At 37.7% G+C, this 25206-nt stretch overlaps 1 protein-coding gene across 6 annotated transcripts; it reads right to left on the reverse strand.

Moving 5' to 3' along the window:
- Window positions 1–232: 232 nt before the first annotated feature.
- Window positions 233–23290, reverse strand: FBXO38 (F-box protein 38). Of its 6 annotated transcripts, none has more exons than XM_032196754.1 (22): window positions 23222–23290; window positions 20447–20588; window positions 19454–19587; window positions 18200–18363; window positions 17607–17772; window positions 17091–17228; window positions 16660–16797; window positions 16127–16220; window positions 15578–15708; window positions 15070–15240; window positions 13971–14113; window positions 12914–13136; window positions 12079–12198; window positions 10786–10965; window positions 8291–9004; window positions 5501–5601; window positions 4681–4783; window positions 3441–3607; window positions 2663–2808; window positions 1820–1923; window positions 1478–1591; window positions 233–880 (listed from the first exon to the last, which is right to left on the reverse strand). In XM_032196754.1, exons 2-22 carry the CDS (start codon window positions 20572–20574, stop codon window positions 702–704), a joined length of 3558 nt encoding a protein of 1185 aa, XP_032052645.1. In that variant the 5' UTR covers window positions 20575–20588; window positions 23222–23290; the 3' UTR covers window positions 233–701. The 6 variants fall into 6 exon arrangements, with proteins under 6 accessions (XP_032052645.1, XP_032052646.1, XP_032052649.1 ...); XM_032196755.1 differs by lacking the exon at window positions 23222–23290 and adding an exon at window positions 22793–22909; XM_032196758.1 differs by lacking the exon at window positions 23222–23290 and having other exon boundaries at window positions 18200–18287; window positions 19454–19571; window positions 20447–20541.
- Window positions 23291–25206: the final 1916 nt, after the last annotated feature.

Genomic DNA, 25206 nt, shown 5'->3' on the forward strand with positions numbered 1-25206 from the left:
AATTAGTAATGCATTTTTCATATTACAAAAGTCAAACAATTACATTGAAATCTAGTGGTATAAACAACTTTAGAACATATTTTTAAGGTGCCAAATGTTTTTTCTTCCCCAAAAATGTTTTTACGAAGCCTAGAAACTACCACAGATCGCTATTCTTTCTAGCTTCTGGCCTTCTTTACAACAACTGTTGAATAATTCTTTCCCTTTGAAAAATGCACACAAGACACAAAGATTGTGCTCAATAGGTTTACTCAGACTGGACTCTTAAATGCTCAAGAAAAAGGCACAGATTAAAAGAGACTCTGATGACTCTCTTGAACATAGCAAATGGGATTTTGTTTGTAAGAAAAAAATACTTCTATGAATTGCATGGGCTGAAGAATTCAAATATTCTTCCCTGTTTCTAATTATTTGCCTTCACTAAAATGGAATTTAAATTAAATTGTATAAACATATGAAATAAAGTCTCAGTATTAGGAAGTTTTTCTTTTGTTTACTCTATGTACAAACCTTAGTATACAATTTTTACTTTTCATTATACATTTACTACATACTCTTTCCCAAACTGAGTGAGATCAACTGCAAAGTATGTGTATGTGTTTCAAGAAAATGCTCTGCATTCAGAAAGAATCCACCTGCTTTCTCGTCTGGCAGTGCCAATCAGAACTTAGGAGGAGATGAAAGTTAGGTGGGGGATCCACTCAGATGTAATCATCCTCTACTGGTTCACCGTTGACATCGCAGTAATGGATGAAGATAGCCACCACACGCTGGAATACTCCTTTTTTCATCTGACGCAGTTCAGAGATCTCTTCACCTATTGTTTCCATACAGATGTCTGCAGACAACTGTCCTTTCCTCCGGGGTGCATAAATAGTAGCTGTGAAAGGCACAGAAGAATAAAAACTATTAATTTCCTACAAAGGAATTCACAGATTTGTTCTGCCTTTCCCTCCCCATATTTAAATTTTACAATAGCTCCAATACTTATTTAATATACTCTAAGTCCCTATGTGTGTGGACAAAAGGAATCCCAGAACCTCACTCCTGAGACTTACCTGACATGGTTTTAGGTTACCTGTTTCAGTGATCACTTAAATGTTTTACAAACAAGAGCAATTAAGGATGAAGCAGCAGCCTTTTATTTTTTGTCTTTAACGTTGTGTTTAAACTAACTACTCCTTTTAATCAAATATACATTATAGTCATTGAATCTATGAATCAGTTTCAAAAAAATCAGAGAAATGTATAGCCAGAAGAGCTATACATTTCTCATCCTCTTGAGCTTCATCCCTTAGAACTGAATCTAGGTAAGTATATATAAAACCACATCAGTTAAAAATATCTCTAACAAAGGACGTTCCAAGATTATTCTAGTAAAGTAGTGAAATAATAGAAAATGAAGTAACGTGCATTGTCAGCTTTAGACCAAGCAACAAATTAAAGTTCTTTGAACACATCAAAAAAGACTACTCACTTCTCTCATCATCCTCAAAGTCATATCTGGCATAGCTGTTTGGCTCTGCTGTCCTCAGTGATCTCAACCATGGGAAGTCAGTAATCATGGAGTAAGGGGCGCCATCCACAATGCCTAGAAGAGAGACAGGATGAGAATAGGAGGACAGTGGCACACCCGCAGCTTCAGCACCCTTCATCAAGTCAAAATGGACTTCCTCCCTTCAATTCCTCCACTCTGTCAAATGTTCTCCACTTCCCTCATAAGAGTTATTATTCCTGTCTCTTATAATATGATGCACTCAGAGTTACTTATCTTAGCAAGACATAGAGCATCAGCTTTCAGGTCTTTATAAACACACACCTTCTAAAGTGTAAATATCTCGTCCCCAAGGATACTTGGTGTATTTTTTCAAGTCTTCATCAGTTCGTGTTGCTTCAGGGAAGAACTCATATTTAATAAGCTCTCTAGAGAGAAGGATGAAAAGATTACAGCCAGTAGTGCTAGGAAATGTGAACTGGGGAGGAGGAAGAACCAAATGGGAGACCCTATCACATAACCATTACTTTAATAAGCCTGAATCCATAGAAACTCTCCTGTAAGACTCTTCACCTTTGAGAGTAACCACAGAGAATATGTATTGTATAAATGAGGAAAGCAGTTAAAATAAAACTTCAAAAGTGCATTTGTCCTTTTAATCATTTCAGTGGAAAATCTGAATAATGGAAACACTGACTTAAAGTACCTGGATAACAGCCACTGTGTACAAGTCCCTGTTGCTGGGAATTCTTGCTCCTTAGCAAGGAACTGAAATTGACTGCACATCATCTTCCCCAGAAACTACGATTACTTCTCGGAGCAAACCGGTCTTTTCTCTTTTTTAATAAAAGAAACTTGTCTTCTGATTTGAAGATATTCCTCAACCATCCTGATTCCTTCAACATTCAATTGCTTTACTGCTGTATGGAATAGAGCTGAAGAATTCTCCAATAGTTTTTGTATGACCACATTTATCTAATCTACATTTTCCATTAGATACATCTGTATATACTGAAATTATATTATCACACCATCTAAAACACAAACTTCACTAGCCAAACTTTTTTTCTTACTCGGATAACAGAATACTGTAATCTGCAGCTAAATGTATCTTTGAATCAGGATTGAGTATCTTTTCTGTAAAGCTACTGAGGGGCAAGTACTTACTGGTTAATATTTGCTATTGTGTCCATCCAGCTCCGAATGCGCACCTTATTGCGGACATTAGGTGGGTTACTGAATTCATGAATTATGCAAATGTGGTATGGATAAGGGCCACTAAATATCTTTTGCTCAAGAGTCAATGTATCAACCTGTGAAAGACGGCAAACAAAGACATGTAAAAGCTGTTTTTTTTATACAAAATCAGCCTTCCCTTGGTCAGACAAATCAACCCAAAAACTTCCATTACTTTGCATGAGAGAAGCAGCACTGCAGTATAACACAGAATGTCCCAGGGAGAGTGTTAAAGTCAAAAAAAAATATTTTTGGAACCTAAATTAAGTTCTCTTATTTACTTGTCAAATGACCTCAACAAGTAAATGTCAGTGTTTACTTCTCCTACAAGTAATCTGTGGGAAGAAAGGGTAGCTCCCAGCACCACAACCGTTTTGCAACACTGTTTAGCACCCAAAGAAGATGCAGCTTTCAGTGGCAGTAAAAAGATTAACTGCTGTTGTATCAGTAAAAGATTACAGATACCTATGCATTATGTTTTTTTATATCATCTTCTAATGCAATGACAATTGGAAATAGTCTTAAAATACAGTATCACTCAAGTTCTGGAATCTACAATAAAAGCTTTGATGGGATAGCCTTAATAAACAAGTTATTGTACCATCTACCATTTCTTGCATTAATTGAAGAACATATGAAGCCAGGAGAGGTGGGAGAATACAGGTAGAACTTCATCACTGTTCATGATTAAACAAAGCTGGCTGTATACCTGCTGCATTGGACGAAGATAAATTATCCGGTTTCTTTCCGGAGGCATCCTGAGAATCTGATCCAGAACCTGATCCATGTTTAACTTCTTGCATTGAGCATAGTCAAACCGATTGACAACTGGTGCATTTTCTACTTTTAAATGTTTCAACACACGGCACCTTGTAGCTATAAATAAGCAAACAAAATTAAAAGAATCAAAAGAAAACAAAATAAATATACTACTGAAAAGACCTTAGAAGTTCACAGGCTTTTCTGAGCAGACTGATTTGAAAGAAGACAAACAAGTAATGTAAATAAAAATTAATGAAGTGGTTTGGATAGCTGGCAATTTAAGTACATTTAAAGAAATATAGCAGCTATTTATTTCATCCCCATCATGATCAAATTTTTCATTTGTGAACCTATTAGAAGAGTCCTTTTAAAAGGCCATGACAAATTTAATCTAACAATAATCATTTTCTCCCTTTGTTTCTTTAAAAAAAAAAAAAACACAAAAAACACAAAAAACTTGAAACTGTGTATCCCCACAAATGAAAATCACTGACTTTAAAACCAAATCAAATATAGAGTACCACAAAGTCATGCAATGTAAAGGAAAGCTATTTTCTTTCCAGTAATCATGCTCGTGTCATCAAAATTTTGTTAAAGAATAATGCACGTTTAGAGAAATATTCCAAAATAAATTAAAAAAAGATTCCTTCATTCTCTGATAAGTAGATACCTCATTTCAGAAGAGAACACGTTGTTTAGTGTAGGTGTTGAAGGAAACAATAAATGACCCAATGCTTCAATACAGGACTAGTCATACAACCCAGAATGTGAATCTAATGTATCTTAAATACCATAATTGAAAATAGACTCTTATCTTGTCAGTAAGGAAGGTAGTATGTCAGCTAAATAGTCCAGGGAAGCAGGAAGAAATAAGAGAAAAAACAAAGTGTTCTAGAACTCATTTCATCTGTTCCCAATTGTTGTTTTATCTCTCTTCAATAAACATCTCTATCTTCATAGATGTCATATAATTTCAACTGTTGATTTTTTGATACTAATCTTCATTAAATATCAGACAGCTTAGAAGGAAAGGGACAATCAAACTGAGAAGCAGTAATTCTCAGCATCAGTTTGACTTGTAGCAAAGCAGATGATAAATATAAAACAAACAATGGAGTAACTTTAATTCCTTCAGGAGCTTCTAATAAACCCAGATGGTTGAGACAAGCATAGCATTAGCTACATACCATGTATAAACATCATTTTGGGGCAGTCTTTCAGTACCAAATCTGTTATTCCACAGTTGGTCAAGGTGATTCCAACAAGGTTTTTGGATTTCAAAGTCAGGACCTGGTGAAAATAAGAAATAATTAAAAAAAAACTATTTCAGGGAAAAAATAAAGAAAATAAAATTGAATTGTAAAGGATACTGCCAAGTACAGAAAGATACTGACTGGATACTAATAAACATAACACAGCTTCTGTACACAACAGGCATTTGAGATGACTAGTCTCCTACTGGCAATAAGGAGTCTTCCTGCTGATCAGAGCATCACAAAATGCAAAAGAAAACTTCACAAGATTAAATAGAAGTCATATCAGAAAGCACAATTTCTATTAGAAAAATCTAAGTAACACCTATCTGTTATTCACACACTAAGAAAACTTCTAGCCTGCAACATAACAGCTGAGCTGATATATCCAGAGGTAATTACATATCCCATATTTCCTTTAACAGCAGTAGCCTATGCTGTCATTTCAAAAATAAATGCTAAAGAATAAAATTTCCCCCTGCACATCAAGAACAGTACGGGAAGGCATGACTTCATGCAGCACTATAACTACGAGCATCTGACAAACTTCAGTTTTAGCTTTAGCTTGTACTTTGCTCTTCACAAGCCTGTCAGAGAATCATTGTGCCTAACAGAATTTTCCTCTGTACAGATAGGACAAAAGAGAACAGCAACATCATCTGGCCCTACAAAGAAGACAAGCTTGTGTTCCCATATCATTGTTCATGAGCACAGCCAGCTGATAAACCTGTACCAGGTGAGGAAGAGACCTTACTTGAACATGATCATCCTCAATAACTGGGTCACTTGTGCTTGTGGACTTGTCAGCTGTCCTTTTCCGCTTTGTGGTTTGCCGTGGCTTTGGCTTGGCCACCTCTGAAAACAGAACACCAGAAGAAGTTTTTCTCTGTTTGCATTTCAGGAGAACAACCATAGAGGCAATTCCTAGCTGAAAGTGTCATTTAGTACACCTATTTCTTACATAACTAGATCAAAATACCTGTCTGTCCTGCAAACAACTATATATCTTTTCCTTGCACCAAAAAAACACGTTCAGGTTTGTTGCTCTGAATCATTTGTGAAGAATAATAACCTGAGAGGGGGAAGCACTGTTCATAGACGAAAACACAGGACTGCTGAACTTACTGGTCCAAAATCAGAGATGAGGAGCCAAGAAAAGAACAAATAATGAGTTGTTAGGTTACTCTTCGTTCTCTGCAGCAAACAATGTTCTTAATGAATGCAAGAACCAAAATAACTTCAAAGTTTTAAATAGTAGAAATATCCCCAAACTACTTGAAAATCTGTTCCATATAACTGTCACCAACTTTTTCCTGATATTGCAAACAATGCCCATGTATAAAATACTTAAGAGGTTCCCAAGCTGCTTCTTGCTCCATTACCTATATCTATGATATCAACTTCCTGTTTGATTTTAAAACATAAAATTGAAAGAACTGTAATAGATGACAACCCTTACTTCCTACATCAAGACAAAAAATATGCCCTAGAACTAATTTTCTGTGATTGACAGATCAAGAATGTAAATTTTACTAAAATGAAGCTTCCTTTAACTTTTGTTTTTGTTTAAACAGATGGCATATTTACAACAATTCATAATCAAGATAAAAGTGCAAAATTTTAGAGACAAAATATTTACTCCAATCTATATTACTATTAACATTCAAAATTCTTTTTTCCTATTTAACATCAAATTCCACCAACGAGCTGCAAAATTCAGGCCAATTCTTTAAGGAATCCACAGACTGAAAGATGCAATGTTAAGTAGCTTGATATCCATGAATGATGATTCCCATGTTTTGATTTGGGGTTATTTTGTTTGGTTTTGGTTGGTTTTGTTGCTATTGTTTTTTGTTTTGTTTGTTTTTAACAATTCCTAGAGTATCTACAGTTAGAGAAATACTTTCTACGTGTAACATTGGTAGGATTTTCCAATTTTGTGTTGAATTGTTCAAGGTACAGGCCAAGGCCTTACAGAAGGTTCAATACAAAATGCTTTTAACATGTGAAAAGCTTGCTTCACTACAAGTAAAAACTAAAACAAGTCTAAATGAAAAAAAAATACTACAAGAAAAATTGTAGCTTGCATTTTCACTAAGGTAAAAATTAAAATTACACATCATCCTTTAGCCAGCTAGTAAGTGGTAATTAAAAAAAATAATTCACTGTCTTTATTATTCACTTATTATTATTGTTCCACTGTTTAAATAATTACAAAGAAACCAATTTATACTATCAAACTTAGGTTTGTTACAGAAGCTGAAAATCAGTTTAATTTATGCCAGAATAATAGAAAGCAATGATATTTAAGGCACATTTTTAGGCTATTCAAGGAAAAACCATTTCCAACTCTTCAATGAAGTAATAATTAGATCTGACTGACTTAATGTTATTTTTGGTAATGGACAAGGATAGGGAGGAAATATTTTCTTTTGATTTCTGTAGACTAATATCTGGTTATAATGGAACAAGGTAGAAAACAGACATTTTAAATTTAAAAACAAGATCATTTCTTCAAGCTGAAACGCATTCAGCTTTGTAACAACTTCCTAGGTGATTTAGGTTTTCCTAATGCTTGGGGAATTGGAAAGATATTGGGACATGCTGTGGTTGAATCATTCCACGTTAACAGACATATCAATCTACTATCGATCCTTTCTACCTCCAATGCATACAGTTCTGTAATTACACGTTTAATTTTTAAATTTCATTTTACTTGCCAGATATTCTCAGGAAAGAATCCTGGATATATGAGGTAATTACAAAACTGTGCTATGCCGAACTAAGATGATTACTTTGGCAAGCAAGCATATTCGGAAGAAACAGCAAGTTCATCCCTTACATTAATTCTACTCTCCCAACATTTCTGGCTTCATTTCAGCCCATCAGGATTTTATCTTATTGTTTTTTTTTTTTTCCATACGTTTTAGATGATGTGAAAAGTGAACTTACTTAATAAAAAGACAATTTTCAACACATTTGATCATCATGCCTTAATAAACCTGGAAGTAAAGTCCAATATGGATGTGCACAAGCTTGTGCAGTATTATAGCTCAATCATAATCACGGCTTTCTTTATTGCTTGATAAAGTATTAGTTATTAACTTTTGCCTTCTTTCTAAGATCTGAGCATACCTGCTGTCTTCTTCCTTTTAAAGGGAGAATTTTAATGGGGGAGGCAGTCTTATGTTTCAATGAATGACAGCCTTCACAGGAAGAGAGATGCTGTCAAAAGAAGTTGCATTTGGTTTTCAAATGAGTAAATCAAACAATGTTTAGTATGTATGGATAACATACAGAAATACTTGCATGGAGAAAAAAAAAGTCACTAGCATTCTTTACAGAGATTTGTTATTTTACCTAGCTATGGCAGTGAAGTCAGACATTCCAGATCAATACTCTGACAACAACACAGTTTTATATTATTAATCAGTAAACTTCATGTTTAACTTCAGTATTACCTGTGGCTGTTGCTCTTGTTCAATACTGTTTCATGCCAGCACAGTAGTTTACTCGGAAATGAACGTATGCATATAGGCCATACCTGACTCTGACACCAGAGGGACATGTGACAGCTTGCTTCTAGCTCTTGTTAGTGGTCGGCGAGGATACTCTTCTTTATACTTCAGCTCACAGCTCCTTTGCTGTGAGCCCATGCTCTCCTCCCCACTGGCAGGCCCACAGGCACTCCCACTAGTCCTCTCATCACTTGCCTCTCCTGGAGAACCACAGTTTGGCAGAGTCCTAAGTGCAAAATCTGACCTATTTGGTCCGTTCCCACAGGCTCCACTCGTGGATGGGTATTCCCCATCACAACACCCACTAGTCCTCCACTGTGTGTCCTGTGGCTTGTAGCAGGAACACCTGGAACAAACAGAGCTCTCCTCAGTCTCTCTCTCACTGGAACCTTCACTTTTACTAGGTGAGCAGACACATTGCCTGGATTCATCTGCAGCTGCTGGGCTGGTGCCAGCAGTGTGGCTACCAGCTGTCTGTGCACAGTCAGGGCTAGGAGAAACACCACTGCAGGAGTTGGATGTTCCTGTTGATCCTGTTGCATTACTGCAACCCGGGTAAGAATCCTTGCTTTTGTTCTTTTCAGGCATGTCACTTGCTGCTTTCATGTCAGCTTTAATCTGCTCACTTGTTACTTGACAACCTTTCTCACAGCTGCTTTCCTCAGCATGGAACTGCTTTGCCTGGCCCACTTGGCTGACACTGCATCTCTTCCGCAGTGGTGTCTTGCCTTTACCGCTCACTGTAAGTAAAGCATGAAAGAACAATGAGACAACCCAATACACATTTCAAATATATAGAGACTGCTACTCTGTTAGACTACTTAAAACAGAAGGTAGCCTAGAGGATAATAACGAATCTTGACAGGACTATTCTGCTATTCGCAACTCCTTCTGATGATATGGGAATTAATAGCAGTTCCAGCAGTTGCTGAATCTCTATAAAGCCTTGCAGCTATTTTTATAGTAGTATGCTGGTATGTTTCCCAGTAAATATTTGCCAGAAATGCTAACATTTTGACAAATCAATTGGTTAAAAAGGCCAAAGCCCAAAAATATTAACAAAACATAGAGATAATACTAGGTTTATGCTTTCTTAAGTATGAAGAATAAATCTGAAGAATTAGATAGCAACATAGATGTGACTAAACTTTGTTTTCAACAGCAATCCTTAGCTCCCCTTCTGGGTACAAAACACGATGTTGCTAGGTACTAGTCTCAGTTTGCAGATGAACAAAAATCCATAGCGAACAACATACAAATCACAGTTGGAACTCAGATGTCTACTATCTTAATCCTCTCAGCTAATTACATTAAACCAAGCCACCAAAATCATTATTGGCTCTATAAAAGTTCATTTCAATTGTCTCCAAATGCAGCTTGTCACTATTGCGGGTTATTTCAAGCCCCAAAACAGAACTGACATCTATGCTGTAAGCACAGCGCCCTACAGCCTCATTGAAATGTACTAAAATGACAGTGGGGATGATGGGCAGAGAGTATGCTGGTTATAAGAAGATACTTTGCTGCCTTGATTTGCCTCAGGCTTTGCAGAAATGAAATCAGTACTAGACCAGTACATGTCTCGGTCATTCACAATGCAGGACTTTTATGCTAATTGCTTAGCTAAATACTGACCAAGGCTTAAGACCATATGCACTTCATCTGTCAATTACTTATAATTTGACTTTGACTTCCTCCTGTTTTACATGCATATGAAACCACTTAGAACAGTACATCATCTGTTTTGCTGGAAAGCAGTACGTCACATGGCATCAGACAGAGAACTCTGACAGCACCACAGATGTGCAGCTAATAGCTGTAAACTCTACAAGAGATGACAACTCAGTAACTCTATAGTTATCATCCTACTACAAAGCTCTAAGCCTCTGACTCCAAAGGAGTCATAATAATATTTATACCACTAATAAATATATATATACACAAACAGTAAACATGAGCGCTTTTCAGAGGTACAGAGGTTCAGAGAGTACTAAACATCACCCTGAGAATTCTTTCTAACTTGCAAAGTTCCCATCAAAGTAAAGTAGCCTTTAAAGTGTCCCCTCCCACAGCGCCTGTAAGAACTAGAAGATGGCTACAACTGTCACTTTTTCTATCAGCAGCAATGCTTTGGCAGATGAATCATAAAGACAACATAGCTACAAATTTGTCTTCAGATACATGATAAATTATGTGCACTTGCAAATACAGAAGAGTAGAAGGTTTCTTCTGCCTGCAGAGTAGCGCAGCACCATTATTTTTTATCTGTCTCTGTACAGCAACTGTGTGATCAGAACTCAGAGAGAGGTGTCCCTGCATCTTCATTCTGGATTGGATATTAACAACAGAAAGAGAAGGTGGCAAATAAACATGCCTTTTACAAAACTGTAAATTGAACTGAACCATAAGGAATAAAATGGAATAGAACACAATGGAGTAGAACCAAACAGGCCCAAAGGACTGAATCTTAAAGAGTAAATTTTGCTCAGCAGTGCCCAGCCCTCACCCAACTGTTCCACACCTGAAGGTTCTCTAATTTCCACTGGATCTCTGTTTTTCTCCTCTCCATCAGAGTAATTCTGTGCAATGTTGTTAGTGATGCAGGCTCTTGAATTTCCCATGTTTTCTTCCTCATCCTCACTGTCTGAATCATGGACAGTAACAGGCGCTGGTTTTACAACAGGTTGAATACCACTTGGTCCTGAAAAAAGAAGGGCAACAGTTCACATAAAAATAAGTGAATCATAGATTAAAGGGCCAAAGAACTTTTAGAATCACTTGAAAAAGTAACAAGATGAATTTCGTTCAACTTATCCACCCTTTCTGTGTCTCCTTTATTAAAACCCAGATATGGGAAGAGCAAATCACTGCATTTCAGCACCAGACATTCTAGTTTGGTAAGGAAAGTTTGGAAGATTCACAATGCATGACAAAATACGGGTTTTCACAGTCAAGATTCTCTGCTTCGGAATAGTTTGAAGGTTCTTCCACAATCATTAAGAGTAACTGCACTATGTATTACAATCAGTTCCTGAAACTTCCACCACAAGGACAGAAATGAAGGCCAGAACATCTGAAGTTACCCTTCTAATCCCACCAGTAGAGGTGCAAAGGAAAAGCATGAATTACTAGAAACCTAGAAGATAAATGTGTACTGTTAGTTACCGCTCTTGCCTACTAACTAAAATAGTTACTCAATCACAATGACACATCTACCTGTGACTAATACAGTAAATGAACAAGAATATGAAGTTAAATAACCTTTTTCAGGAGCTATCTTGAGAAAGCAAACAGATCCAGCATACCCGTATGCTACTTCATGGTGTTGGCATATTTAGTATACAATTATGTTGTCCAGCAAATGGTGGCTATAAAAGATTTCAAGGCTGCCTTACAGATGTCACTAACAAAAATTAAATGAATACTGAAGCAAGTTGTTCTGACTTAAAAAATGCAAAAAAGAGACTCCATGCACTGCAGTGAAAGAAGTGAGGTCAGTACACCAGTGAGGTCAGTATCGGAACAGCACAAGCTTACTCAGGCCTTCAGAGCCTTTGATTATATTCAGCACATAAATAAAACTTTAATATCCAGATCTTTTACTACATAGGCAGAAGAAAACTGGGGAATGCAAAACAGACTTTAAAATAGAATAAATTTATTCACAGCAGTAAGCTGTGCTAGCATCTTTATTTCCAATGTATCAGACATCCCAGCTGAAGAAAACCATTCAAAAACAGGCTTATACTGAAGAATTTAACCCCTCAGGAAGGGGATACCAAAAGGTAGTTTCTTTCCAAAACCAAAATATTACCTGCTTGCTCTTCATCGACATCCATAGGAACAATAGCCTGACTGTGAGCAGGGACATCGTTGTGGCCCTGCCCTGCAGCCACCCCTTCTTCTGGTGCCACCTCCTCCATCTCATTTAATGCTGAAAAGATTGACATAATGTCAACACAAGGAAATAAAAGGAACAGAGCCCATAAGCGTAAGTAGAATACAACCGGCACCCATGGAGATTCAAAGAGCCACTGAGAACTAAATAACAGCTGCTTTGATTCCTTCAAGGAGCCTCAAGGTTGCACACTGAAGCCCTGCAAAGACTTATTTTACATTTTTTCCTTAACTAACGCACCAGCCTAATTTTGGGGATTTACTTCTTCCAGATTTTCCACTCTTCAAAGAGCCTTGTTCCACTGCAGTTAGCAGTACAAACAGCATTTACATATTCATTCCCTCCAATGATTTCTGCCCTTGCTGGGAAATCTTAAAAACACACTGACACTGTGACATTGTCCCAGACCTGACCAGCAGAGCTTAGAAAACACTTCACACATCCATGGATGAGCATCACACTGAAATTTCACATTGTTAACATCTGTACTGCCGCAAGTCATTTAATTGTCATGTTCCTAAACCAGCTATTTGATACAATAGAAAGATAGCTTTTATCAAAGAAGTGTCAGAAATATGCAGACAGCCCTCAAAAAAGGTTAGAAAGATTAAAGAAGCTACATACCAGGAACTGTAAGGGTAATGAGTTTTCAACACATACCAGTATCTTCTCTCATTTACATGGGACTCTACGTAAATGGCAATGCAAATACCTTTACTTCCCCCAAAGGTTAACAAAGATCTCAGATTACCGTCAGCTGCAATCTGCTGCTCTTCAGCTTGCCCATCTTGCCGCAGCTCATTCTCCTCATTTTGGTCATTTGGGTGCTGGTGATTGTTGTGGTGGATGTTGGGATTGTTGTTGTTTTGGTGGTTATTGTTGTTGTCATTGTCATTGTTGGAGTTCTGATTGCTGACCAGGGCAGATGAGACACCAATTCCTGTACCTGCACTTAGGCCCACACGAGCACAACCCTGAAAGCAAAGAGCAACTATAAAGATTTGAAAACAGCAATAGGTTATCCCCATAACATATTCTAATACCAACAGAAAAGGCATTCTGTCAGTAGTACCCAAGATAGGCAACCAACATGCATATGAAGAACTGGGAAACTTCCTAATATTTGCTTATGCTACACATTGCAGAAGTGTCTTAAGTTTGGCAACCCAGAAAACTTTCACTTCTCTGTTAAACTCTGAATGAAAGGGAACTCCATAAGGCATAAAATCTTACTTTATTGAATTATATGATATGAGATCATATTACATCAATAGAAATAGCAGATCATATAGTCTTCCTGGAATGCAGTAGCCTCAAGATAAATTTTATGATCAAAGAAAGCAGTTTTCATTATGTTACAACAGCTGTTACAAAGATTTGTGTTACAGTATGAGAGAAAGAACATTAAAAATGAAATTCTCAAGCTTTGAAAGCACTCCAGTAGGGGAACAATACCCCCCATTTCACCCACTACAATATCATAAAAAAGCCCTCACCATTTTACACAAATCCTTATGCTTGAAAAAAATAAATAAAATCAAAAAATTGAAAAAGCAGCAGAGATCTAAACAGAACACGGAATCAACACGAGTCATGTTTTCTGGTCACAAACATCATAAATATCACTACTCTATCTTCAAAAGAAGCATCATTCTCCCTAACAAAACATGATAATAGCAACTGCAACCTAAGTAATTTATTGACCAAGCTATTTAATGTATTACTACTTAAAAGCATACATAACAGCTAGAGTTCACCGTATTTCAACTGACCAGGCCGAAATAAAAAGCAGTCATCGAAATACACACCTTAGGAGGTTCACGGAACATCTGGTCCAAAGAAATGAATTCTAAGCTTGGCAATAACTCAATGAACTGACTAAAAGAATCTAGCTTTATCGCATGGCATCGCACTAGTGTGAGGTCAACCAGTCGGGTCCATCTTGAATGATCTGCAGAAAAGAGATGCATTTTTTTTTTTTTTTTTTTTTTTTTTTTAAGAACTGCTATTTCAGTTTTTCATCTTTATACTCATTCCAGATCTGAGAATAGGCAGCTTTGGTATCTCCAGCTTTGACTACTACCAGCATCATTATGGTTCCAAACCATTCTTCGTCAATTGTACTTACGAAAAAAATAGAATAAGCAGTAGTGTGAGGAAAAAAAAAATCTGTTTTAATATCACTCCATGGGTTTTTCATATTCTACCAACCTTCAAATTGTAAAGAGCAAAACAAGTTAATTCTGTGGATGTCTTAGTTTGTAACATTGGGTTGTCCTCTGTAGAGTTCCTGTGAGTAATGTCACAAGTCATTTTATCATCTTATGGTTATCCAATGACTGCACAAAAATAAATTTGTATTTTCATCTCTATTTCATAAGGTGTCAGCATCCGCATGACAAGAACCCCATTCTATTTGTCACTGTCTCTCTAGTACTTTTACCAGCTTTCAGGAAAGGAAAATAAAATCCAAGGGGCCAAAGTTTTGACTATCTTCTCACCACCAAACCTGAAAGAATGTGCATTCAAGAGGCATTAAATAAAAATACACATACTTAAAATATGTATTTCAAAAACTGGACATGCTGCCAATTTTATGATGAATTTTATATTTAAAATACTAATTAAAAAGAAATAATACTGATTTCTTCCTCGCCTATCAGTGCAAATAAACATGTTTACATTTGTATATGAAATTTCTATATACAAAGTATGCATGTGGTCAAAGGACATTAAACACCTTTTGCAAGTACATTTCAATACCTCAACCTTTCCTTGTAATATCTAATTATGCTTATCCACTAAGAGGATTTTGTGTTTTAAAAGTTAAGTTTCAGGATGAATAGCTCAAGATGTGAGCAATCGCTCACACATAGTATTGCTGAAATTTCAAAAAGCGTGCAATACCTGTGATCCAATTATTTGGGTTATGTAGATGTGGGCAGTTGTAAATGACCAGATACTTGATGCAAGAAAAAACCTCATTTACAGCTTTCATACCAATATCTGTAATAATTCCTGGATTTTCAACCACATCAGCCAAGCCATATTTCACCAAGTCCCCATTTGTCATTTTACCTATGGAAAAAAACAGCAGAAAATACAGTAACAAACTTCAGAAAATTGCCCTTAATAGCATGATTTCCTAATTTCCTATTTTAGTCCAATTTGCAAATGGATCAAGCTTATTACTTCACTTCAATAAAACTGAGGCTTTCCTAATTTCAGTAAGTACTTCAGGAAGTGGAAAAAAAAAAAAACAAAACACATTTTGCTGTATGAGATCAGCAGCCTCACCAAGGGTACATTAATTTTTTTTTTTAATCACTCCTAGAAAATGACTGAAAAGACAACAACAAGACATCATTTAATTCTTGCATTTGTCAAATAATTACGTATATAAAAAATGTCATACACTGTAGTAAAAACTCATCAACGTATCCTAGATGAAGAGTTTCAAACTGTGGAAATTCCAGTTCAGCCATCTTCAAAGCAGAAAAAACACCATCTTTGGTCAAGGAAGGCTGGATCCGCACTTCATGCAACCTGAACACAACCAAGAATTGTTCACATTAAAAGGCATGCCAAACCACAATTACCATAAAAAAACACTCAAGAAGATGCCCTCTGGTATCAGAACGAAAATATTATTTCAAAAATAGCAGGAATAAGAGGGTATTTGTATCTTTACAGCAGAGTTTTGCAGTTACATAGCAATATCAGAGTTGAGAGACTAACAGCATGATGCTTTTCATATACAAGTTCAAGAACAAGGCTTAAGACACAAAGTGACTCAGAAGCAGAAAGAACTCCATGTTATTTTAGCAACAGAATACGTGACATTTACAAACACTCATTCCTTAAACTTTTGAAGGTTGCTCTACTTCCTCATATTCTTGAACCTTATTACTTAGATCTTATTTTCAAAAAAAAAAGGGGAAAAGAAAGATCTGAAGGACTATACCTTCGTGCAGCAGTTATGATGAGGTAGCCAAGATCCACTTCAAGTGCATTTTTGCAAGCTCCCAGAACTATAGTGTGCAAATTCCTAAAACCACCTGGCAAAAAAACATTCTTTCATTTCAGTTATAGATAACATCCTTAAGCCTTACATATTTCCACCAGCGTTGTCTTGACAAGAGAATTAACAGAACATTTTTTATTTTTTTTTTTTTTATCAAATCCATTTAAAGATATATTTGCAACAACGCTCCTCCAATCCTGCCCATTCTACTCACCAACAAATGCAATTGAAAGGTTAACATATCAGTCTGGAAGTAATTACAGTTAAAAGATTAAACAGTATTCAATACAGAGCACTATATACAGAGCAATATTTAGCACCAGAACCATAGTTCCAAACCTGACACCTTTAAAATAATTATTAAGGAAGGCTATGCTACAGATAAAAAAGTTAAGCTTCATATCTCCTGTATTTGCTAGCATTTTTTATTTTTATCTATCTAATTAAAGTACGAAATAAAAGAAGTTCCATACCTGATCTCCAGCTATCTTCTACTACATGCTGGATAAGTCCTCCTAGAAACGGAACACGAACCAGTTCTAAATGCTCCAAATTTCGGGCAGAAGCCAAGCCCGTCACTAGGGGAACGTACTTCAAAGAATTTGTGGGTCCTGCGTAGAACAGACCAATATAGACCAAAGGTTGCTCAGTTAACAAAATTGAACATACCACATTAAAGAATTCAAACGTGTCCACATAAATCCTTCTAGATCAAGAAGTCAACAGAACTACATAATTTAATAATGTAGAGGACATTTCTATCCAACACTGCAAATAAAACAACTCTTCAGAATCTAGTCAGTAAGATTTCCATTTGCAGTTAATTGGTACCTATGCAGTTTTAACAGAATTACTAGATTTGCTACATGCTAAGACATCCCCTCTACAGATGAGCCGCTCTTACCTGCGCAATTCCTCATTACAAAAGTGCGTAAGCTGATACAAAGGAAATCTTTAAAAGGCTGTGGTTTGGTGAGTCTCACCCACTTCAGATATAGGTGCCTCAGCATTGGGATACAAGGAATCTCAGGGACATTCACCCCTAATAACGTATAAACAAAATAAAAGTTCATACAGGGTACCATTTTACACAACGCATTGAGAATTATAAACTCTAGGGTAATTTTCTTTAGATTAATACTCTGGCTTTAAGAGCAGAATGTTTTCTTTGCTATGTGGCATGTAATAAAAGCTATAAAGATTTTAAACATAAGCTGTTCATCTCAGTTTGTCAACATTTTTTTTTTTTTTTAAAGAATTTATACTTTGGATCTGCCATCACATATATTTTAACTAATGTTTCAAAAATGACACATTCCAAAAAAAATTCCTCTCTCAAAAACAATGACAATCTCACAAATTTTCAAAGCTTTAAAATTCACCTGCGTGGAAGCCAACCACTTCAGCACTAAACACTTACCTACTAAGTGCAAAGTCTGAATTTTAGCTCCTATAGGAATTTTCAGCTTGTTCTCTGGAGGGATTGGAAAAGCACCATTACGATTACGAAACTTCCCTAAAATATGAACTTGTGGCATATATGTCCAAATAGCTTCCACCAGCTCTAAATGAGAGGTTTCAACACCCTGGATAAAAAGAAGCAAAGCAAACGCTCTTATACCAATTTAAGCAACAATATTCTATTAGCCAAGTAAACTTCTCAGTAACAAGAGATATAATGCAGTGTGTCATTTTACTGTACATTTGTAGCAAGACTTATCTTTTAAAACGCAGAAGAATAAGACTTTAAATTCATGGCTGGACTTAACATCACCTGTGATTCTTACTGGTGCAATTAAAAATAGTACTTGATTCCAAGCTAGTTGTACATTTGCGAATAGAGTCACAATTAACCGCTGCATAATACAGTCAGATCTGAGTATAAAAAACAGGTCTGAACAGAAAGCCCTGAAAACATACTGGCAATGATGCTCTGCCACATTTCTTCTGTTAACACAGATCATCTCAGCTGTTGAAGGAGGTTCTCTCTGAATCTAGAATCTAGCCACTCACCAACAGATTTGGACAGGCCTGCAAAGCCTCTAGAACTCCAGGAATGCTGAACGCTTCATGGCCACGGACTCTGCGTCTTTCAAGATACCTGGGATGAAGACCATAAAGTTGTTCAATGTCTGGCATCTTCCTCAGCAGCGTTAGGAAACTGGAATCAGTGAAACCTAAGATAACAACAACAGATTTGGTATTTGTGTAACAGCAGACACCTAGCTGTAACGGGAAAGCCAAATACGCTGTCCTCTTAATATGGTAGTACAAATTCTACAATGTCAAAAGACGCGTTCAGTGAAGCAATAACTTGTCTTCCACTTCCAGATTCTATAAGTTATGACCTACATACTCTTCTGCCTTGAATTTTGCAGTCCCACTGTATGTTTCTTTTAAAGTAGCTGCATGACTACAGAGTTAACTATACTTTCATTTCAGAAAGAGCAAATCTGCAGACAGGCTTTGTGTCTCTATCTTTTTGGGAATTCCATTTATCAACTACATGGTTCAAAAACACCTAGCTAGATTAGTTATCTGTGTCACTGTTCACCGGAACTCACAATTCCCAATGAAATGAGACAGTTTCTTAAGGAAAGATTATTCTAACGTAACACAACAGATAAGGATTTAAAATGAGTAAATTTAAGACAGTATTTAAAGACTGTATTTACATCTGTCTTAGGTTAGGCCTAACCATCTATATAATACCAGTCCTAATAAATCTAACTTCACAGATCTTCTGACTTTCAGAATACATTTATTTTAGCTCTCTCCCTCAACAAACCTTAAGAGAAACCCTAATATGCGCAGACTTGACCTAGGTTGCTAAATTTGTCTTTTGTTCTGAAGATGGCTTGAGGTGTGATATCAAAACTTATTTATTCTTACATTGTTAACTGGTGGCAGATGAGTTGCTCTCTCATTCCATTGTACTTTTTCCTGCCTGCATGTAAACAGCCTCTTCTTGGATTAACCCCCTTACAATAATCAGACAAACATAGATTGTATTTACAGATTGCTACAAGATTCCCCATTTCTGCTACAAAAATATCCAACACGCACACATGTATATATACAGACTGATAAATTATCCAAACCACATACTCAAGGAAGACATCCAAACATCACAAGAAGTCAAAAAAAATTAAATTTCTAACTCTTCTTCCTGCTTCTGAAAATTCATCCTGTGTATGTCAGCAGAAATAACAGCCAGTTTCGCTCAATACCACTTTAATGCAGTTCTTGAGTGAGTGCATTACTCACCAGTGGGCATGTATTCCCACCAACGGCCTGCACATAAATCCACAACCTTCACTACTCGCAGATAAAGAGTGACTGCTTCCTTCAGCTTCCGGGACAGGCATTCCATGCACATGATATCCTGCAAGGGAAGGTACCTTTGGGAGAGGAAAAAACACCCCTCTGGTTTATCAGATGTGGATTCCTTCGGCTTTTCCAAACTAAAAAACATCCCAAGCATAATTACATGAATTCGTACGTTTTGAATGCCTAATAATATTAATTTAAATGGAATTTTCAGACAGTACTCTAATAGCGTGAGATCTGGCTACAGAGAAGGAACCACCAGTTTTTGATGCTGAATATAGGATATTTAAGGTATAAACACAATATTAAAGTGGAGAGATGCTTTAGTTCTCTAATAAATGCTGCTAACCAAACTATTTGCCACATTTTTTTCCACAGTTCAATTAAAGATATTTTCATTTTCTAGTACATACTAGCACACTTAGTTGGAAAATATTTTGGGGGAGCTACTGTTTTTAAAGAACTTGTCAGTAAGTCACTATGTTTTGAATATCATCGGTATGGGTAAACATCCTGAAGTTGTGGTGTAGGAGAGAGAACATTCATCCAAGTTCCCTTCTGCATCTACTACAAAACAGGCACAACAATTTCAAAATAATATGCATATCAGCTTTGTAATACCTGAGATACATTTCTGGACTAAAATCAATATTTAAACACTTGTCATCCCGCATTTGTGAACAAAATTAAATATTTTTTTTTTAGTTCTTCGTCATTCTACTATTCATGACATTCACAAGTTAGTGTCCAAATAAACTCTGGAACTGAAAGACCAATTCTCCCCCCTTCTCACCTAGTTTTTATCCAGTAGTACACACAGTACCTCTACACTTTCTAATAGGTTACACAAGCATCAATGCAGGTGAGATCAGAAAACAAAATAGAAAACACTATAATAATAAATAGATTGACTTCCAATAAGCTGCTCACCTAAATATGTGGCAAAGCACTTCATGAGAAAGCTGGTTCATGTAGTCTTTTGGCTCATCAGCTTTGGTAGACTCAGAGCCTTCTCTGTTCACTGAGCACGGTTTCACGTTTTTCCGCCTGGGACCCATATTTGCAATGATTTCTAAAGAAAGGAAACGTTCACAACGTTATGCAAATTCAGTGCAACTGAAAGACAAAAAGGACAGAGTAGAGGACAGACCAGATTAAGCTTAGTTTCTCAAAAAAAAAAAAAAAAAAAAAAAAAAGTAAAATCTGCAAATAAAGAAAAACTCCAGTACAGCTGAACGGAATTAACTAAAATTGAAAAATTCTTTGAGCAAGTTGTAGTTTGCCTGGTGTTACGAGGTCTCAGTCGTAACTTCCTGGATTTAGAGCCTCCTCATGATGGGGAGTGGAAGGGAAGGTGCTGATCTCTTTTCTCTCTGCTGACCTGAAGGAATGGCATGAAGCTTCATCGGGGAGGTTAAGGTTAAATGTCAGGAAAAGGTTCTTCACTGAGAGGGTGCTCAAGCACTGTAATAGGCTCCTCAGATCACAGCACCAAGCCCACCAGTGTTCAAGAAATGTTTGAACACTCTCAGACATATGGTTTGATTTTTGGGTGGTCCTGCATGGAGCCAGGAGTAGGGCTTGATGATCCTCTTCGGTCCCTTCCAATGTGGGACATTCTATGATTCTAAGAAACAACAAAGACCCAACCGTTTGAGCTAAGGCAAATAGATCAGGAGAAAAATCATCACGGGTTTAATCAGAGATCAATTCCTCTGTGTGATGGTGTCTTCAGAGATACCATCCACACACTATTTCAAGGCAAATCACAAGGAGAGATTACCGAATATCTACTAGATATCTTCCAGTGAAACAGCACAAGGCCTCTGTCTAGCAGAAAACAAACCATTTTCCTTTTAGAAAAGCCAGGCACCCACTGTTCTTTCTTGGAAAAACAAAGGACTATCAGAAGTCCTCAAATCAGCTCCTCTTGGAGGTTAGAACACTACCTAAAATATTCAGGTTGCTTAGTTAAAGATTAAAGTCCCAGAAAAACTGAAACACTTTGCCTCAGCAGCAATGCGCAGGATTTCTGTCCCCCTTCGCTTTACTGAATTAACGTGCTTGTGTCTATACTGTCCCACAGCACACATACTGGCATACACAGACTGAAATATGAATAAAAGGTTTTATTTAAAAGCATACAAATTTATTGTAGGAAGTAGCAAACACATAGCAGAAATAACATTAACTCAATGTTAATATCAGAATAACTAAGTTAACATCTTATGTAGATGAGTGGCAAGAGAAATGTCTTTATTACTGCTATTTAGCTGAGGAATGCTTTCTAAGTAGGGTAAAGCACCATTAACTCAGTAAACCTGTCTAACAGGTTGAATAGCAAAATCCAATGGGTGAGAGAAAACAAGTTTTAAAAAAGACAGAATTTGGAAAACTTAAGAGATGTTTCTGTTACAGAATTCACTGTGATGCAAATACACCATAGTATTTGCTTCACGTTACACGTAAGTGGCACCTGAGCAGAAAAACATTTCATGAACATGAAAAATGACTGCATTCTCCAACATAATTTATACACTAACAAAAAAACAAAAAAAGAAATATTAACAGCTTCCCTACAATCTAATTATTGAAAAGCATGTGCTTTCACACATTTTTGTATGCACTTTAACAACTGTATGTTGTCGTAATTCATTTCATTTTAAATGGCAATATTAAAAGAACTTAATTGGCACCTTCTGCTAGTGAGTAGCATGAAACATATCTACTCCTATTAATTAGCTAGGGCTTCTCCAGCCAAAACTAAAGACTCTAAATTTGTTGTCAATACATATGCTACATTTCTTTTTGGTGCACGTGGGAAGAGTTTGAGATGTTAATAATATGGTACTGTAATGTAGTTAAAATCCACAAAGTCGAACTACTTTTGATGTTGGATTCTAATGAAAACAAGTATTACATGGATTCCAAACAAATGTCATTTAATCACTTCATTTGAACAGAACTAGATACAACATAAGCCTAGATGAATACAGACACATAAGGGATTAGAGAGGTGTTTAAAGTACAGCAGAGAGAAAGACTTAAGAACTATAATCAAAGGTAAGAGAAGAGAAAGATATTAACAAGTAGAACAGAATGAATGGGGAAAATCCTAGAAGCATCCTGTAAGATTTAAAGGCAGCTAACACGACTAGCCCTGAGTTTGGACGGTAGTTTGGCTCTTCCCTAGAAGTACATGTGAAGAAGAACACCTACGAGACAGGATTTGCTAAACACACACGTTCCTCTGGGCTCTACTCCGCAAAGGCGCACCTTTACCGTTTTGTTCTCCCCTGGCAAGCTGACCTCATTTTCAAAAATAAAGCAACGCGTAAAGAAGCAGTCGGACGATTTTTATCTTCCTCAGCTCACTTCGCGAGGAGCAGCGCAGCGACACCTCGCCTTGCCGCCCACCGCTCGCCCCGCGCCCCCCTCTCCGCACCGACGGGGCCTGCCCAGCTCCCCCAGCCCCGAGCTGAGGGACGAGCAGCTCCAGCCCAGAGAGCCGCGCTCAGAGGGGCGCTGCCCCGGGGCGAGGGGCTGATTTGGGGCTGATTTTGCACCTCCCCAGGCCGCGCTCCCCTCAGGCCCTGTCAGGCCGCAGGCCTCAGAACAGCGGCGCCAGGCCGGGCCCGGCCGCCCGCAGCCGGGAGGGCCCCACCGCGCCCCCGGGCGGCCCCGCCGCGCCCCGCCGCCCCTCACCTGCCCCCTCAGCGCCGCCCTGTTATGGTGGCCGCGGCGGGAGGGCCGAGCCCAGCCGGCGCTCGCTGCACGTCCCCTTCCGCCAGCGCCACCAAGCTTCCGGGGCCGCTCCCGGCTCCGGCCCGCCCCGCCGCCATCTTGGTGTGACGGCAAAGGGGAGGCGGAGCGCTGCCGCCGCCATTTTGGGTGTGGCGCGGCTCGCCGCTGGGTGGCAGCCCGCTGGGTTCTAGGCATGTACGCTGCGTATTTTGAAAAGAAATGCAACGAAGGGAGCCCTGAAAGACTTGTTAAAGGGAGTTGATGCGACAATAACGATCAAAGATGTGTAGTAGTGAGAGGAGGCTGAAAGAATTTTAGTAGATAAGATAGGCTAACGGGCATGTGAAAGGCAGCCAAAAGAACTTTAGTAAATAAGACAAGTAAGGGACAGGTGCGATATCTTCCACTACCTATTTTGCAAAGAAACTGAGGCAGGAAATTCTGGGATTCCTCACGAAAAACAGTTCCTGATAGAAAAGAGGAAACATTTTAAGAATCAACTGAAACCGAATCTGCGCTTTAAGCAGAAGCTGAAAAGCTTATGAGTCTGCGCTGAGATGAGAGGTCAACCAGCAGTGACGAGGAAGACTCATTAATTTCATCCCCATGACCCCCAGCGACCACTACCAGAAAACACAGTGCAAGTGTGGATAGGAGGAATCTATGAAAATGACTCCCTGGAACTAATTTTAAAGTGGGGATAGGTCATGCGTATGTGTAGGCACATCGAGAAACTTCATGCATATTTAACTCTTCACTGCATAAAACCAAGGCAAGTGCCGCGTTGGGGTGCGCACAACTTTGGTGGGACTAACCCCATGCTGCCCAGCGCTGAATAAACATACCTACTTTACAATCTTACTAATGGTGGAGTTTGCTTTACACACGTCAGCACATCCCCAAGGTGGCGGGGAGTGAGGCTGCTCACACTGCAGCAAGGCACTGACATTCTTCAGCACGTATGTGGCTTTTGAAAGGAAACTAACGTAAATTGTCAAAATTATGCCTCAACACACAGTTCTTTATGAACAAAGAAGTGACACTGATGTTGTCCACAGCAGTTTTAACACAGTTTAAGATTATTGCCAGCTGTCTTTGCCATAGTGTGTTAGAGGCCATTTCTGGGTCAGTATTTAGGCCACCGTTTAATCAGTCTGTTCAAACTGATGCAGTGGAAATGACAATTTGCTGAACTTCTTGGATGTACATTTCATACACCCATGAACTGAGCAATGAAGCCTGCTTCTTGCTGAGCAGAGTATTTATTTTTGTTTGTTATGAGAGCCAAAGTGAAAAGACTCAGTCACTGATCTTTCCAGCGTAATCCGCATTGCTCTGTGGTGAAATTTAAAATAAAGTTTCAGTTTGACATCACAGAATAAGCTAAGGGAGTCACAGGGAAGCTATTAGAAGAGTCCACAGGTACAGTAAGTATTGAGACCATCTCATTTGAAGGGTCACACAGCAAATCCTATTCATACCTTAAAACCATTGTTTCACTGGTAGTTTTGTAGCAGATGCAGAAAGATAGTTGCTCAGGTCACAGATAGTAAAATACACCGTACAGACACTTTATACTTCCTCATTTACATAGTATACTAAGTATTTGCCTTTGCTTTCTGTTTAACAGTACATTACTCTGAAATTTCTCTGGGAAACCAAAGAATTTAGCCAACCCATTTGTCTATAGTCAAAAACAGCTAAATAAGGTAGAGAATTCTCATTTCAAAGTTGCAGTCTTATTTTTCAAGTAATAAACAGAAACAGACTATAAATATCACATAATTTAGAGTAAACATTTACACTGATGAGAAAACATACTGTGGTCCAAAGCATGGTAATTTGGGGATAGAGGAAAAAACAGCCTAAATGAGGCTTGTGATGTCACCATTGAGTAAACACATGAAGTGGCATTCACATTTACCGTGATGTTACTCGTCTATCTC

The sequence above is a fragment of the Aythya fuligula genome, chromosome 14 (genome assembly GCF_009819795.1).
Source record: "Aythya fuligula isolate bAytFul2 chromosome 14, bAytFul2.pri, whole genome shotgun sequence".
In the NCBI taxonomy this organism is placed as follows: Eukaryota; Metazoa; Chordata; class Aves; order Anseriformes; family Anatidae; genus Aythya; species Aythya fuligula.

What these genes read in the sequence shown, in the direction of transcription:
- FBXO38 (XM_032196754.1), bottom strand. Translation starts at nt 20,574, where the DNA reads ATGGGTCCCAGGCGGAAAAACGTGAAACCGTGCTCAGTGAACAGAGAA. An exon ending in TGTCGATGAAGAGCAAGCAG is followed by an intron (nt 10,966 to 12,078) that starts GTAATATTTTGG and finishes TTCTTTTTTCAG; the next exon opens with GACCAAGTGGTATTCAACCT. An exon ending in CTTTGAGGATGATGAGAGAA is followed by an intron (nt 881 to 1,477) that starts GTGAGTAGTCTT and finishes TGCCTTTCACAG; the next exon opens with CTACTATTTATGCACCCCGG.